This window comes from Phytophthora sojae (genome assembly GCF_000149755.1).
Source record: "Phytophthora sojae unplaced genomic scaffold PHYSOscaffold_28, whole genome shotgun sequence".
NCBI lineage: Eukaryota > Oomycota > Peronosporomycetes > Peronosporales > Peronosporaceae > Phytophthora > Phytophthora sojae.
Genome location: NW_009258142.1, coordinates 1 through 16,155, shown reverse-complemented (window position 1 = coordinate 16,155; position 16,155 = coordinate 1). Strand labels below are relative to the sequence as shown.

Here is a 16,155-nt window from a genome sequence, read left to right as displayed (position 1 = left end):
TAAGGCCAAGAGTGAGTAGGTGGCCGAGTGTTGGGAGGTATTAGAGACCTCCGTGTACAGTTGTACGTTTGACTGGGTGTGAGGCAAGGACCCCCCAGTGTATTTGACTTCTAGCCGAGGCTTGTGTAAACCGGCGGCGTAAGCGTCGCGTGGAGCTTCGTTGCGTGCTCCGCTTGCGTCGCGAACCTTCGGACTCACGCGCAATACGGTCGGCTCGACCTAGGAGTCACCATGTGCGAGTCTTGGAAGTACGGCGAACCTTCGGTCTTGGCGGAGAACACTCCGTCCGTCGCTTGGCTTTGATTTGACCGCTCGGCGGACTTCTTGGGTGTCTGTGGCAGTGGGATCTTCGAAGGATCAGCGTTCTCCCTCGCGGGGCGGGCACTCGGGGGGGGCGTCCCAGAGTCAGGTCCGACTCCCCGAAGCTCAGGCGAAGCTTCCTCTTCCACTTATGCAGCTCCTTGCCGGCGAGACCCGGCGTCCAACTATTGTTCGAGACTTCGGACGGACGAGTCCTTGGCTCGCAGCCCATCGCTCGTAGGAGGGACACCGTGTCCTCGGCCACCTGAGTAACCGAGGTCGACTCAACAGGGTGTTGCAACTCCTCCTTCAGCTCAGCCCAAGTCGGTTGACGCGTCATCTCGGGATTGAACTGCCATATCCATTCGCTCGACTCCACCATCTGCTCGAGCATTCTGCCGAGCACCTTGTTCGCAGCTGGAGTGTTCATAGCGGGCCGACTTCCGCAGGATTCTTGAGGACCCTTAGTAACCTGCACCAGAGCCTTCGAAGCCGAGGGCTTGGTGCCATCCTCAAAGTCGTCATCCGCATGGTCGGGTTTCGCCACTTCATCAAATTCCGCGACGAGGTTCCGGGACAAGGAGCGCGAGCCTCCGCTACGTCCCGCGGACAGCATCGCATTTCTTCATCTCCGAACTCCTGCGTCGTCGCTGGAGTCTTCTCCTCCAGGTCACCATAGTCCATCATCATGTCATCCTTGGCGTCCGGATCTTCGTCGGCCGACTCTTCGAAACTGACCGACCTTTCGGAGATCGTCGACAACCGAGACGTTAAGTCACTCGCGATCGTTGACGAACCTTCGGGCGATCCTCGTCCCGACTTCACCGGCGTAGCTGGTACCGCTGACTTGAATCCTTTCTCCATCTTGTTCTTGTTCTTGTTTCTTCTTCTCTTCTTCATTTCTTCTCTCCTCAATGCTCGTTGGGCAAAACCTACACAGACCACAACACACAATCGGTCACACCAGTCCCGGGTCGCGGCACCAGTTGTCGTGTAGGAAAACACGAGTTTACGAGTCCTCCCCCTATCAACCGAAGTCTCTAGGACGAGCCCTACCAACAACACACGCCGTCTCCGAGGAGTCGGCGTAGATTGTCGGGATAATAAACCTGAAGACCAGGTCCGATCCCTTATACGGGCTGGAATGTGCCTCCCTGTGTGTTGCGGGTCAGGTAGGTTTACCCTTCGTTAAAATATAAGAGCACCCTTAGCCACGAGCTACGGCTAGGATGCAATGTGTAATACATGCTTTCGCACTAAACCTCTGTGGTCCCTCAGAAAGGAAGGGTACCAGGCCAATCGAAGCCTCTTACAGGGGCACCGGGGCGAGATCAGGGTATTCAGACAGTTCGTTCGTAGTATAACTAGCTCGCCCATGCAATTCAGTAGTCGTTTGTCCTTCTTCAGCTGTTCTCCATAGTTTCCCCAGTTGTGATCTCCACTTCGTAAAGTCTTGTCCACTTCAACATACAAATATACAATCTTCTTCCCGCAGTAACTTGTTTCTTCTGCTGGGGCAAGCTGCGTAGCCCTGCCGGCAGTTCATCATGGTGAGAGGGATGCAACTTGTCCTCGTCAGCGACTTGGACCATTTGCAACCTTCGGTCGCGTCGTTTCTCGCGTAGATAGTCATACAGCAGTCCGCCGCAAGACAGATTCGACGCGGGCTCCCACGAGGGTTCGTCATAGCCGACCCACTTCACCTTGACCTCTCGGACGGCTCGCTCAGTGCTCGTCGAGAGCGGAATTCGGTCATCCAAGATGGCTTCAACCTCATACTCGCCTGCCAGGTGGTCGGGTTCCCAACTATCCTCCGGGAGTAACTCCTCGTCGAAATCCAGTCGCGTCTCCTCGGTTACTTCAGCAGCAAGTCGAGCCTTCGGCCGATCGCCAAACTCGTTCACCGCCTTCAACCGGGGCACATGCACTACCGGGTAGAACCGGTAACCACTCTTGTCAGGCAAATCCAATTCGTACGCATACTCGTCAACCTTCTGCTTGATGCGGAAGGGACCATGCCATCGATGAGCCAACTTCTTGGTCAATCCTGGCTTGACGCGTTCCATGTAAAGCCACGCACGATCACCAGGCTGGAAGAGAGACTTCGGTGCGGGGTCTGGTGTGTCACCCTCACCTTCTGCACCTGTCGGATCATCTTCCGAGGTTTCACCAGTCGCGGAAGGTGGAAGCGCAGCACGTTCTACTCGGCTCAAAACCTCGTTATGCTTTTGGGCACGCCGAGCTTTCTCGACTGCCTGGTACTCTTTAGCCATTTCCAACGCAACCTCCTGTTGCCTGTTGACCTCTCGTCACCGCGCCAACGCATCGGACTGTCGCCCGACACCTCGCTTCAGTGATGAGGACATTGCTCGGAGGGTGGACCTTGCGTCCCATCCGTGCACCAAGTAAAAAGGCGTGTCCTTCCTCGTGGCGTCCTGCGAGTTGTTAATCGCAAAGATCAACTTCTCCACAATCTCATCCCAGTCTTGTTGCAGCGGGTCCTTCGCGTACACTCGCACCGATTGCATTACGGTCTTGACCGAGCGTTCCTGCTGGCCGTTAGCCTGCGGCCGATAGCTCAACGTAGCCCTAGATCTCGACTGCATCATCTCGGCGAAGGTTTGGAAGACCTCGCTCATGAAGCGCGGGTCTCGGTCATGTCTGATCAGAGACGGCGCTCCGGACCTTCGGTACACGCACTCTTCGAATGCTTGTGCTACACAGAGTGCAAATGTGTCCGCCATCGCCTTGCCCATGACGAATCCAGTGAACGCACACTGAAACAGTAGCAGTGCGATATTGCCCCGCCGAGTCTTCGGTAGGGGTATCACAAAATCCATCGAGACAATTTGTAGCGGACGCTCGGCCAGAATGTTGCCTGGGGAGTACCCACGTAGCTGCGGGCGACTCTTGCTTGAGCTACAGTCCGGACACGAACGTACGTGCGTCTCCACATCAGCGAATAAGCCAATCCAATAGTAGTCAGCCTTGACTCGGTGGTAGGTTCGGACGATACCTTGGTGACCGCCCTCCAACGAGTCATGACAGTTCTGTAGGATCTCCTGAACCATCGTTGTTGGGACCACTAAACGTAGTGTTGTCTCCTCGGTCCGGTCGCGACCCCACCGACGGTTCGCACCAAGGAAATACAGCAAGCCCTCCTCGCTTAACATGAACTTGTCAGCCATCTTCCAGGTTTCGCGTGCAGCTTTGTAGGCAAGCTTCGCTTCTTCTCCCTTTAGCACCGTCTTGAGGTTTGACCACCGGAGTTCCTCATCTTGAGCTATGACAATGCGCCTGCGCCGTTCTTCCTGCACAACTAGTGGGTCGATGTCGTCAGCACTCGGTTCATCGGCCACCGTTGCGTCAGGTCTCGGCTGGTCCGGAAGTTCGTTAGACACTTCGTTGCTGATGTCATTAGCTTCGTCTCCTTCGGTTCCCTCTTCTGGTTCATCACCCGAAGTTTCATCGGTAAAGCGTACTTGTTTCGCACGCGCGCGGGCTTGTTGCCTCGTTACCGCGGCAACAGTATACCGTACAAAATCGAAAAATCCTTACTACAGTCACTGTCACGCGTATCCATCACACGTATCGAGTTCACGTGACGCGTTACGACTTCTCCAGAGGCTTCAGAGGCTTCGGCTGACGGTTCATAGAGCACTTCTCGGATCCGATTCAATTACATCAACTCTCGTTTTCGGTCTTCGCTGTTCACCGTCATCGACACCTTCTTCTCCAAGGTTTCGCTCGCCAAAGAGTCTGCAGCTGCATTGAACTCTCATATAGCATGTAGGTACTTCATGGACCGAAGTCTCGCGGTCAGTTCCTTGTGCTTGTTCAGTTGTGCCGTCGGCGACTCCTTACGGCAAGCGATCACCCCTAGGGATTGCTGGATTGCGAGTCTCGAGTCCCCGACGATGACTAAGTCCTCGGCCCCATGTTCTAGGGCGGCAGAGACCCGTTGTTCATTCCGGTGTACCCAACGAGGTTTACAGTCGTGGTCTCGAGATACGCACTCGCAGCGATCACTACACTCCATTCAGGAAGTCGCCATAGTATCCAGGCGCAACTGCCGTAGCCACCATGCTTCTCGGTCTTTGCCGAGCCATCAAACGAAAGTACGTAGCCACTGTAGGTAGGTGGCAACCGTGCATAAAGCAAATGCGGATCCATCCGAACACTCGGCGAGCCTTTGGCTCGAGGGGTCACTGGTGCCAACGAGTCTTCGAGGTCAACGAAGCTTGTGATCGTCGACTGCAAAAGCTGCGCGAAAGCGCAATCCTTTTCCTTGACTCGTTGCACCACTAGACTCCATGGAGACAGTAAGACGGCAAATTGCGTTGCACGTCCGAAGAGTGTCTTCGACTTGTGGACCCAGTCAAGCGTCGAAAACCGCCTGTAGACATGTATGGTCCGACTAGCCAGCTGGGTGTAACACACCTTCAACAGCTGCAGCAAAACCAGTACTTCCTTTTCCGCCGGGTGGTAGTTCTTCTCGGCGTCCTTGAGCACTCGGCCGCAGAACCGCACCGGGTGCATCAGGCCATCGTGCTCCTGCATGAGCGTGGTGCTCACTGCCCATTCATTTGCAAACAGAGTCACATGGACCTCTCGATCACGGTCGAAGTGTCGGAGGACCGGTGCCTCACCGACCTTTCGTTGCAATGCCGCGAAGCTTCGCTTGGCTGCAGAGAGGTCACCCCCTGGTGCGAAGTCTTCGTCTCACAGCTGGTAGAGCGCGGCACCATAGACAGCAAAGTCCTGTATGATGCGACTGTAGTTGTTCAGAGCGCCAAGCAAAGCTTGCACTCCCTTCTTGGACCTTGGAAAGGACAGCTCGGTGATAGCCTTCAACTTCTTAGGGTCCGCTCTAATACCACTCCGGGACACTTCGTGAGAGAGGAAGTCCACCTTGGGCTGCACGAAAATGCTCTTGATGAAACTCATGCTGATCCGACATTCTTCGAACCGGGCGAGGAGTCGATCGAGCGTCGCAAGACATGCATCGAAAGACTCGCCACCAAAGCAAATATCATCGACAAACGAGCGCCGTTCAAACACCGGTACCAACGAAGACTCGTCGGGCTCTCCGTCCGCAAACATGTCCGCAATAGGACTGTTGATTAATTCCGAGACCGAGCTTTCGCTCGATCCGAGTCCAAGTCCCGCTTCAAACTTCGTAGGCGACTGGTCCGGGTCGGACGACTCTTCATGTGACTGTTCGTTCGAGGCGTTGGCGAGTTCACGGTCGCGTGCTTCAGCTTCGGCCATCAGACGCGCGTAATGCTTCCAGCCACCCTTCGGTTGAACAAAGCCCCACAGAGCGTTGTCGAGCATTCGTTGGTAGATCATAGGTGCATGTTTAAGCCCAAAGGGCATTCTGAGCCATTCGAAGTGACCCAGTGCACACACAAACCCAGAAATCTGACGAGCCCTCTGTGTCATCATGATCGTCCAGAATCCACTCGCCGCATCAAGCGAGCAGTACCACAGATACTTCTCCAGGTCTGTGAGCAGATCATCCACAAGGGGCATTGCATACTCCATGATAGCGGTGACTGCGTTCACCATCTTGTAATCAATGCACAGTCTGATATCTACGCCATTCTTCTTCAGCACAATCACGATCGGTGACGACCATGGGCTGTTGGAGGCGCGATCAGACCTGCCTTGAGCAAACCTCGCAAGAGCTCGTAAAGCTTCTTGAGGTGTCGGAGGGGAATCCTCCGTGTTCGTTGCTTGATAGGGGCATGGCCCTGCACATCGATGTCGCAAACTACACCGTACGCAGGCGGTGGTAGAGCATTGCCACTAGAGATCATGATCTTCTCATGTTTCTTCAGAACCTTCACTAAGCGATCCTGCCCTTCCTCTACTCAGTTCCGGGTGCCGGACATTCTCAGCCGAGTAGTCCAGTTCCGTGACCGAGGCTTCAGTAAGGTCGGGTAGGAAAGCTAGTTCATGAGCGTAATCTTCCAAGTTGATCTCATTGGGCAAGTGTTCGGCTCGGGCATTGTCAGCTTCGACGTCACATTCTCCATCCTCAACTTCAACAGCGGCAGCGGCCGACAGATAATTGCGCGTTAGCACTGCTACCGAGTCTTCATCTTGGACTGAGTCTTCGGACCCCGGGCACTGTTCACTGTCACCCCAGTCTGAACGGCCTTCCTACGTCAGAGGGTTCGGCTGGCACTTGGCTCGCTATCACCCCTAGGTCCGAGACGTCGTCATCGGTGCTGGCATCCGAAGCTCCTTCACTCTCAGACTCGATTGAACCTTCGGTACTAGTGTCATCGGCTTCCACGTGCACGGGAGGGAGCGCCACCGGATCATCACCCACTGGTGAGCCGTCGGTGGCATGTTGCTCCTGCTCCTCACGCTTAGCGATTTCACGTTCCCACTGCTCGTCACAACTCAGCTGGCGGCCGTGCGTCTCTGAGGCTTCGGGTGACCGGGGTAACACTCCGGCCGGCACTGCATACTCCGGTCGCTCCACAGCCGAAGGCTGAGAGGCCAGCCAATCCGCATATGCATCACACTCACGCTTGAACACCGTTTCACCCCGACTTCGGTCATAAGCCAACTTCTGCCAGTCCTCGTATCGTTCCGAACTGAGTCGAACATAGCCTTCAGCCTTCGGGAGATCTCCAACCGGTACCCACATTAGCATCGTCGAGTGAGCACGACAAACCGTAAAACGTTTCGACACGTTCGTCAACCGCACTATCTCGACCTTGCCTCGCCGAAACTTCGTTACCATAGGCAACAGAGACTTCGTGCGACGTACCCACACCTCGTGTGTATTCGGAGGTGGTTGACGCCTCGGTACTCTGTACTCTGCGAACTCTCGGCTCTCAATGGTTAGATCCTCGGACGGACCACCGTTGACGTGCAGGCCTTCACCTTGGTCATTCAGCATGTTCAGCGTCTTAATGAGTGGAATACTCACCTCGTCCGGCAACCTCGCGGTCGCGTGGAACAAGTCAAGCGCACTCCTGCAGGAATCATGAAGTCGGTGCCGAGGACTACTTCCACGCCAGCACCATGATCCATAATCCACAATTCAAATTCGCACACTCTGCTCCAGCCGAGGGTTACTGTCACGAGAGTTCGTCTCTCGGTTGTCATGGTTCCTTTCGTAAAACCCTTAACCTCCATACAGCGGCCGTGACCTTGGATATCACGCAACCGCAACTGCTTCGCGAACCGTTCGAATACCACACTAACATTCGTGCCAGTGTCCAATAGAATCCTCGTTCGCGTGTCATTCACCGCGCCCTTGACCAGAGCTCTCATCCGAGCTCTCGTGTCGAACTTCTGCGCTGACCACCACCCCAGCCTCTCACCTGGGAGTAACTTCGTCACCACACTGGGCGTTCGGCCAGGGCGTCCTTCTTGCACCGCACTTGAGACCCAAGCCTCGGTGCCATCTTCATCATCTTCATCATCATTCATTTCACTTGTTACACCTCCACCGAGGGTTGCCCCTCTCTCCTTTTCATTTTCCGTCGTTTCCACACATTCCTTGTCCTTGTCGTTCGGCCGTTTGCTTTCGCCCACGAATGCGTAGACACAGTCTGCATCAATCGCGGGCTCAGCTAACTGTGGCAGCCCGATTGGGACCAACCCAGTTTCAGTTGGCGAGCTGCCTAGTTTAAATTGCCACCGAAGACTAGGCTTTGGAGCTCTGGCGAGAGGTCCTTCTTCTCGGCCTTCGTTTTGATGTACGAATTGAGGGCTTGAAGTGCTTCGCACTTGCCGATGTCATGCACCTGCTGGCACAGTCGGCAGCGGCGGTAGCAGTAGTGAGCCGAATGCCCGACTCCACCACAAGCTGCGCACGGTCCGTACTGACGCATCACGGTTGTCTCGGCCGGAGTGGCGGTTACTCCGGTCGAATCCTCGGCTGGGTTAACCACCCTTGCGTTGACGTTGGTCAGGGCGCGCGTACGTTCCTTCAGCTGCTTGGCGTCGCTCGCGCTCATTGGCAGCAGCGACGTGAGCTCCTTCCTCACCAGAGCTGCTAACGTCACTGTAGCCACCATCACTCGGATCGCTCTCGGAGTAATGATAATCACTGGCGTCACTCTCGCTGACGCTGTACGGGGTGCGACGTGGCGACGAGCGCTACCCTTGGTACCGCGCACTTGCAGTTCAGCGACCAAGTCTGACAGCGAAGCTTCAGCTAGTGAAATGCGCGGAACATGGCGCGAGTCATCGCGGCGGCGGGAATCTTCGCGGCGACGTTCGTAACCACGGTCGCGGTCGCGACGGTTACTGTCACGCGAAGCTTCGTGGCGACGGTCATCACGACGACGCGGTTGGTCTCGACTGCGCGAGTAGTGAGACGAGGTCTCGCGCGACTGCCCACGCGCTTCAGACTTCAAGATGTCGTTGATCATGTCCTCGAGTTCGTGAATGTCCTTCACCCGGACGTGGCAAAGCCGGCGTTCGAGGCTTCGGTCACCGCACGTCTCGAGGAACCGCTGCACATGGTCCTTCGCATCGCGACCACCACTCTCGAACTGAAGGCCAGCATTACGAGCATAACCATTCAGTCGGTTGAGGTAGTCACAAAGGTGTTCCGAGGACTCGCGCTTCGCAGAGTAGTAGCGAGCCTTCGCGGACTGGCTAAACTGCGAGCAGTAATACTTGATAAACGCATCGCTCAGTCGCTTCCACTGACGCTTAGTCCTCTTCGGGAGTTGACGGTACCAGTGATGGGCACCGTCCCGAAGGCTCAGCTCGAAAGCCATGCACCACTCGTTTGGCGGGGTGTGCGTTCCCTTCATCCCATAGACGAAAGCTCGGAGCCGCTGCATAGAGTTTTCAGTCCGATTGCGGGCCCCTGAGAAATTCTTGATCTGCGCAAGCGGCCGGTGTGTAGCAATCTCGAGCCGAGGAGTCGAACTCAGTCGCTCCATCTCACTTACTTCGCGCACTTGACGGGCCAACTCATCGCTCGGGCTGTCCAACAACCTATCTTCATAGTCGATGTTGTCATTGTCGTCCTCGTCGGACGAGGAGTCATCGCGCGAGCTCGACCTAAACATGAAGGAACGATGGAGAACTGGAACGCAGCTTAGGCGTCCGAAGACGAGGCAACCTTGACCAAATCGCGGAGACGCGCAGCCGGAGAAGCTTCGGCTTGCGTGGCAGCTTGATCAGCAGCACTTGGAGGCGAACGTGGCACGTCAGCCGGAGTCTCGCTGGCTGGAGCCTCCTCAACAGGGGCCTCCGAAGCCGCGACGCGATCTTGAACCGAGTCCTGCGTTGCCGTTGCTGCATCTTGAGCTCCTAGCGCTTGTGTAGCTTCGTCCGAAGTCTCTTGAGCATCCGCGGCGCGGCGAGACTCGTCCTGAGCCTCTTCCAAAGACGCTTCAGCAATCAGAGACTCGATCTCTTCGATCAGCTCCTCGGCCTCCTCCTCTTCCGAGACCTCGTCTTCAACCGGCTGCTCTTCCTCCTGCAGACCGAAAGGAGGCCCGTGGAAGTTCGTGAACTCACGCACCCACGGGGCCGTAACACGGCGAGGGTCCAGCATTGGGTTGACCGTAATAGCTGTCGCGACTTCACGAACGGTCATGCCACGCGGAACGAAAAGTGGAACCCTGGGGTTGCACGGAGCGCAGGTTGTGTTGTACGGGTGCTCGGACGGTACATCCACCCAACAGTTGCGCCACGGCTGGTGTCCATCTAGCTCGAGGCACTCCGAAACCCATTCGTCCGACCTAGGAGCCCACGTCAAATTCTCGAACGAATACTGGAGCACCGAAGGCTCGAGCATGGTTTCGGTCTCGCACGAGATGTGACCAGCGAAGTCTGGGAAGCACCACTGTCACCAGCGCTTCGGGATCTGCAGACGCAGGCGGTCCGCCCGGTTGTTGCGCTCGCGGTTGTACTTGACCCACGCCGCCAGGATCGCGCAGTACTCAGGCGAGTCCTCACCGAAGGCCTCTGCCATAACCTGGAGAAAACGCTCCACGGCAGTCGTCGAAATCCAATGCCCTCGCTCGAACAATGAGAAGCCCAGGTCATTCTACTCGGTACGGCCGACAGATCGACCCGTGAACTACCACCAAAGCTTTACCAACAGCGCTCGAACCTCGGCGCGAATTGAAATTGGAACGACCGGCATGAACACCTCAACTTCGAACAGGCAGGGCTCGTCCGGCATGCTGGCGAGAACCCTCTGGAATGGGTGATTCGGATTTGTTCAGTCCGACCACTCCTCTATGCCCTTGACCGAGCACTCCACCATCACGTCACCAGCAATAGGCCGAGGCATCCGAACGTTCTGGATGATGCACCAGCACGGCTTGGCCCCACATGCTTGGAACGGAAGGTCGAGGAACGGAGTCGCAGTATCGGGCAGCTTGCGGGACACCCGAACGAGGGGTTGCTTCCCGTGGACTGGGGCTGGCGGGGTAGAAGCCCGAGCGAAGCTTGACATCTCGGCGTACTTGCCGCAGAGAGAGTTGCCACAACTTGGACACGAGAATTGCGCTGTCGGCCTCGGCCAGCCGAACCTTGGGAACGCAAACGTGGAGGAGAAGCCGGAGCCGAGGGCTCGCTAGCGCTTGGTGCAGTGACGTCGCCGATGACATCGTCATCTGGTGCATTCTCACGCTCAACATCTGACATGGAGCGGAGAGCAGACGTAGTCGAAGCCGGACGAACTGGACGCCCGTCACGACGCGGCGGAATTACGACAGAAGCCTCGAACGGCGAACTCTCAGCAGAACGCTTGTCCTCAACTTCCTCATTCCGATCCGAAGTCTCGAACTCGACCTCAGCCTCTGACGAGTCGGAAAAGAGGGCAGTAGAAGCCCCGGAAGGGTGAGGAGAAGCCGGAGGAATTGTGCTGGAAGCAGCCGAACCAACCGCCGAAGATTATGACGCCACAGGTTGAGCCCGTGGAGCCGCAGACTCGACTGGGGCCGCGGGTGACGACGGACGAGAAGTTGACCTAGCACGAGCCCTCTCCTGCCGGTTGACAGGAGAACGACCGAGTCTTGTAGCTCGCTAAGATGCAACACACGTACGAGAAGACGCGCGCGCAGTCTGTTGCGTCTCCCGAGACTTGTGATGAGCATGCTTACAACGCTTGACTGGGCGAGGACTGGTCGACTCGTCATCCGAGTCATTGCCTGACTCAGCCGACTCCATCGAGACATCGGCTTGGGCATCAGCCGGAGCAGCAGCTCGACGGCGAGTAGTGCCAGCACGAAACGAAGATTCACGAGAACTTGGAGTTGCAGAAACCACACTTAGAGCGGAGTACGCAGAGTTGAACACCTCCAAGAAAGCATCGAATACTCTGGGCAGGACGTTGTCATCCATGCGACGAACGAGTTCTTGAGCCTCCGGTTGGCTACGCGCTTGGTTGACGAGCAGGCTTCGGAGTTGCCGCATGTTGCGGTTATACTCTTGGAGACCCGACTTAAAGAGCTCACGATCCTTCACCAGAAACGAGTCCGAAGCCTTGAGCGAAGCCTCGTAGCGCTCACACTGTGACCTCAGCAGAGCGATCGTTTCGTCGTTCGTAGCCATGGCAGTGTTGTGCTTCCTCAGCTGGCGCCAAACTGCGTCGCGCTCGTGGCGAAGCGACTTGACAACCTCGAAGAGCTCGTTGCGCTCGAACGAGGCTCGAGTACACAGGATCTGAGCCTGATTCTTGAGATCCGTCTCCTGATTGAGCAGCAACTCGAAGTGTTGAGCGCGCCTTTCGAAGTACTGAACCTCGAGCCGAAGCTTGCGCATCTCTTCGTCCCAGCCCATAAGCAGCCCGCAAGGGTCAGGATTGAGAGCCTCGACTACCTCGCCGAGGGATTGAGCGCGCTCGAACCTCTGGTCCAGCTCGTAGTCGACACGAAGCGGAGGGTGACGCACCAAGCCGACCATCAGCTGAGCGAAGTTTGCGAAGCGTCGTTGCGAGTGCTCGCGAAGCTCTTCGACCGCAGCCTGCACCTCGTGGTGGACGATGTCTTCGGCAGCATACCACTGTGCGGAAGAACGCGGAGGAAGCCCCGAGGCCTCGTGCGCAGTTGCAGGCAGCGGGTCACCCGTGCGGCAGAAGTGCGCAGTATTTGACGAAGGATCGTGCAGAGGACTGGAGTCGGGCGAGGACCTGAGGACCAGCTGAGTACACGCAGGGTCCGACGAAGCCCCGCTAGCGGACGGCAAAGCGGGAGTTGGCAACGTCAGAGCCACTGCACTCGAAGCCGAAGTCTCTCCGGTGCTTGCAGCCGAAGCTTGGCGCGCGACGACCGAAGGTGCGGCCTGGAGACTGCCCGTCACCCCGCGTGCTCCTGCAGAGACGGGAGTTGGTGACGGAGCAGCTCCGGCGCTGCTACCAGCACCAGACCCTGGCGCTGAAGCTACAGGAACTGCAGCCGAAGCCTGGGGCCGTCGAAGCGCCCCGCTTGCCGACGCAGAGGCGGGAGTTGACGCCGCCGAGGCCTCCGAGGCTGGCGCAGAAGAGTCGACGACGTGCCCCGCCGGGCTGAGGAATGAAGTGTTCTACAGCAAGCCGCAGCAAGTTGAAGACGGTTAGACACGATGAAGAGATCAGGCACAGCGTTCAAGCACCTCGCACGAAGACTCACCTGGACGACTGGACCAAGGTCCGGGAAGGTGAAGGGCGGCGCGCTGCCAGGACCGCCAGAGGGCTGCATGGCGGCGGAACGCAGAGAGGCACGAAGGCAACACGGCACTCACCACTTGGGACGGCTCGGGGCTGTGAGATCGGGAAATGACTGCGGCCGGGCGAGTTCCGACCGAGGTCTAACTGCCTTGAGCTTGCGAGTGATGGCTGACCGAGGGCTCTGATTGGTCGGTCACATTCCCCGCGCTTTAGTGCCCAGATGATTGATAGATACTACGGAGTGACAGGAGGGTCTCGGCGGGTCAAAATAAACCGCCTGCCGAGGCCTCTGAAGTTTCATAGTGGGTACACTTTATGCGCAGTAGGAGTTCGGATTTAGAACGAAGTTTTGTCCAGCTCGAAAGCTCGGTCCACACTTGATATTTGTATAGACCTTAGGGGTTAGCTATAGGAGAGGCCTGACAACCTCTAATAATTAAACAGAGCAGAATTTTTTCCCCAAACCACACAAGAGTCAAGTCCGTCTATGGTAAGTCGCTTAGCTTAGCGTAGGGTCTGGATACACTCGGCTGCACGGGGTATGTCTGCCGGTGAGCATAAGGTGCATTGACCGAGTGTTCATCCTGGTAAGGCCAAGAGTGAGTAGGTGACCGAGTGTTGGGAGGTATTAGAGACCTCCGTGTACAGTTGTACGTTTGCCTGGGTGTGAGGCAAAGACCCCCCAGTGTATTTGACTTCTAGCCGAGGCTTCGCCCCGGCGCCCCTGTAAGATGCTTCGATTGGCCTGGTACTCTTCCTTTCTGAGGGACCACAGCGGTTTAGTGCGAAAGCACGTATTACACATTGCGTCCTAGCCGTAGCTCGTGGCTAAGGGTGCTCTTATATTTTAACGAAGGGTAAACCTACCTGACCCGCAACACACAGGGAGGCACATTCCAGCCCGTATAAGGGATCGGACCTGGTCTTCAGGTTTATTATCCCGACAATCTACCGCCGACTCCTCGGAGACGGCGTGAGTTGTTGGTAGGGCTCGTCCTAGAGACTTCGGTTGATAGGGGGAGGACTCGTAAACTCGTGTTTTCCTACACGACATACTGCATGGATGGAATCCGGTTGTACCAGAGCTCATAGGGTGTACGGCCGTTAGTCTTTGGGCTAGGGGTCATGTTGATCAAGGTCGTAACATGGCAGACACACTCTCCCCAGAGTTGCTTCGGAAGTTTACCGTCAAGCAGTAGGGCCCGTACCCGTTCCATGATAGTTCTCATGCGACGTTTCGCAACTCCGTTCTGTTGCGGAGTGTACGCGTTTGTGAATTGTCCGTGTGTGCCGTACTTCCGGAAGATTTCACATCCAAGCTTTTCGTATTCCTTGGCATTATCTGCCTGGAGAACCTGGATGTCGTGTTCTTCGATAGCACACGGACGCCACTCAAGCACACTGATGTCGTGTCTAAAGATGTTCAAGGCTTTCTTTCTGAAGTCTTCATAGCACTCATAGAGACGACTCCGGTTTTTTATCGGATATGTGAACATGAATCGGGAATAATCATCGATAAAGATCACGAAGTAACGGCAACCAGTAAGGCTAGGCACAGGTAAAGGACCACAAATGTCTGTATGAACCTTTTCCAATGGTGCTGTGGCATGGTCAACTACTCTATTCGAATAGAAGGGCGAGCGGTGAAACTTCGCTAGCGTGCATGCCGTACAGAAGAATGGCTCCTTCGGGTTTACAGACGCAGTGCGTTCGAGTTCACGGATGGCTTGGCTCCTAGATAGATCATGCAAGATGCGAACGTTAGGATGCCCAAGACGTTTGTGTAAAAGCAGAAGAGAGCGTTGCTTACCCGACGTGGCAATGAGTGCCGATGCAATCACCGCAGGTTTGGCCTGGAACTGATACAGATCCGTGTTCGTCGCCATTGGCACCTTGATACTGAAGTGTTCATCAGTCTGCATGGCACACTGCTTTCGATCGAAACTGAAGCGAAAGTTGTGCTTCACGGCAGCCGAGACTGAGAGTAAGCTGAAGTGCAGCTGTGGGGCGTAGACGACGCCGTGGAGGATGAGCGTCATCATGTTGCCTTTGGAGTCGATGACTTCCAGCTCAACGCGTCCAATACCCTCAATCGGGATTTGATTCTTTCCGCCGACGGTGATGGAACTACCACTGGCAGAGATGTTCGAGAACCACTGGGCTTCATGCGTCACATGACGCGTACATCCAGAATCAATGGTCCACGTGGTGTCCATATCAACGTTGGCTTGAGCTGTGAGACTCAGAGGCGGGTTGATGGCGGTGGCTACAGCAATCAGGCCGGACTCGCGGCGTTCTTGGCGAAATACCTTACGACGGTTGCCATCGGCTTCATCATCATCGTCCGAGTCGTCCTGGCGGCGTTTGCGTTCGCGGGACTTGCTCCGACGGTAGTCATCATAATCAGAGCTTTCTTGGCGGTTTTGGCGCTGTCGATCCTTGCCACGATTGCCGTTGTAGTTACCACCAGCACCGTTTCCATTGCGCTTGTTCTTGCCCTTGTTCTTCGGGTACTCACGCTTTGAGTTGCCTTTGAACACAACGTTCGCAGGCAGTACAGTACCGGCCTTCACGTGTCCAGTCCGCAGGTCCTTCTGTAGGCTCCTGCAGTGACGGATAGCGTGGCGCGGGCGGTCGCAGTACGAGCAGGTATTGTTGTAGCTGTTGCCATGGGTGGGCGAAGTACTTGTAGGTCCAACCGCAACCAGGGCACGGTCGCTCTTGGTCGCTGTCGTCTTCGGTGTGCCCTTCGCCAATGTGTAGCGCTCTTGGGCTTGGAGGTCGCGCACCTTGCCCTCAATACTCTGCTTGAGGTCCTCATATGGAATGTACTTCCGTTGGCCCTTCCAAACGCGGAGATCATCCTTCCACGACTTGGGCATGGAGTGGAACAGTTAGATTGACTTCTGTCCCTCCGTCATCACCGATTCGGTGGCTTCCGACGCGGCTTTCATCGCGTTCTCAAGCTTAAGGAAGAACTATGTGAGATCAGAGCCCTCCTCGTACTTGATCTCCATCAGGTAGTGCTGGATGAAGTAGGGGTCGCCGTGGAAGGCAGCACCCTCGTACTTCTCGCAGATGAAGGTGAAGATGTCGTAAGACGTGACGAGATTTTTGACCAGCCGAACGTGCGTGTTGTCCATCGTCTTCATCAGAAATGCCTTTGTAATGGGCCTACCTTGGCTCACTACTAGGGCTTACACGTATGC

At 56.1% G+C, this 16,155-nt stretch overlaps 3 protein-coding genes across 3 annotated transcripts; all 3 read right to left on the bottom strand.

Annotated features, from left to right (window-relative positions):
* Positions 1–226: 226 nt before the first annotated feature.
* PHYSODRAFT_536105 (hypothetical protein) lies at positions 227–1,164 on the bottom strand (the record flags this gene model as incomplete). Its single annotated transcript, XM_009541652.1, is given in 2 exon segments — positions 227–923; positions 938–1,164. The coding sequence occupies 2 exon segments, from the start codon at positions 1,162–1,164 to the stop codon at positions 227–229; spliced, it is 924 nt and encodes a 307-aa protein (XP_009539947.1).
* An 8,218-nt stretch (positions 1,165–9,382) lies between these two features.
* PHYSODRAFT_343123 (hypothetical protein) lies at positions 9,383–10,087 on the bottom strand (the record flags this gene model as incomplete). The annotated part of the gene is made up of 1 exon (XM_009541651.1): positions 9,383–10,087. The coding sequence occupies one exon, from the start codon at positions 10,085–10,087 to the stop codon at positions 9,383–9,385; it is 705 nt and encodes a 234-aa protein (XP_009539946.1).
* A 1,586-nt stretch (positions 10,088–11,673) lies between these two features.
* PHYSODRAFT_427048 (hypothetical protein) lies at positions 11,674–12,795 on the bottom strand (the record flags this gene model as incomplete). The annotated part of the gene is made up of 2 exons (XM_009541650.1): positions 11,674–12,240; positions 12,601–12,795. Coding segments are annotated over 2 exons (762 nt in total), but the record flags the coding sequence as incomplete, so codon positions are not given.
* Between the last annotated feature and the right edge of the window lie 3,360 nt (positions 12,796–16,155).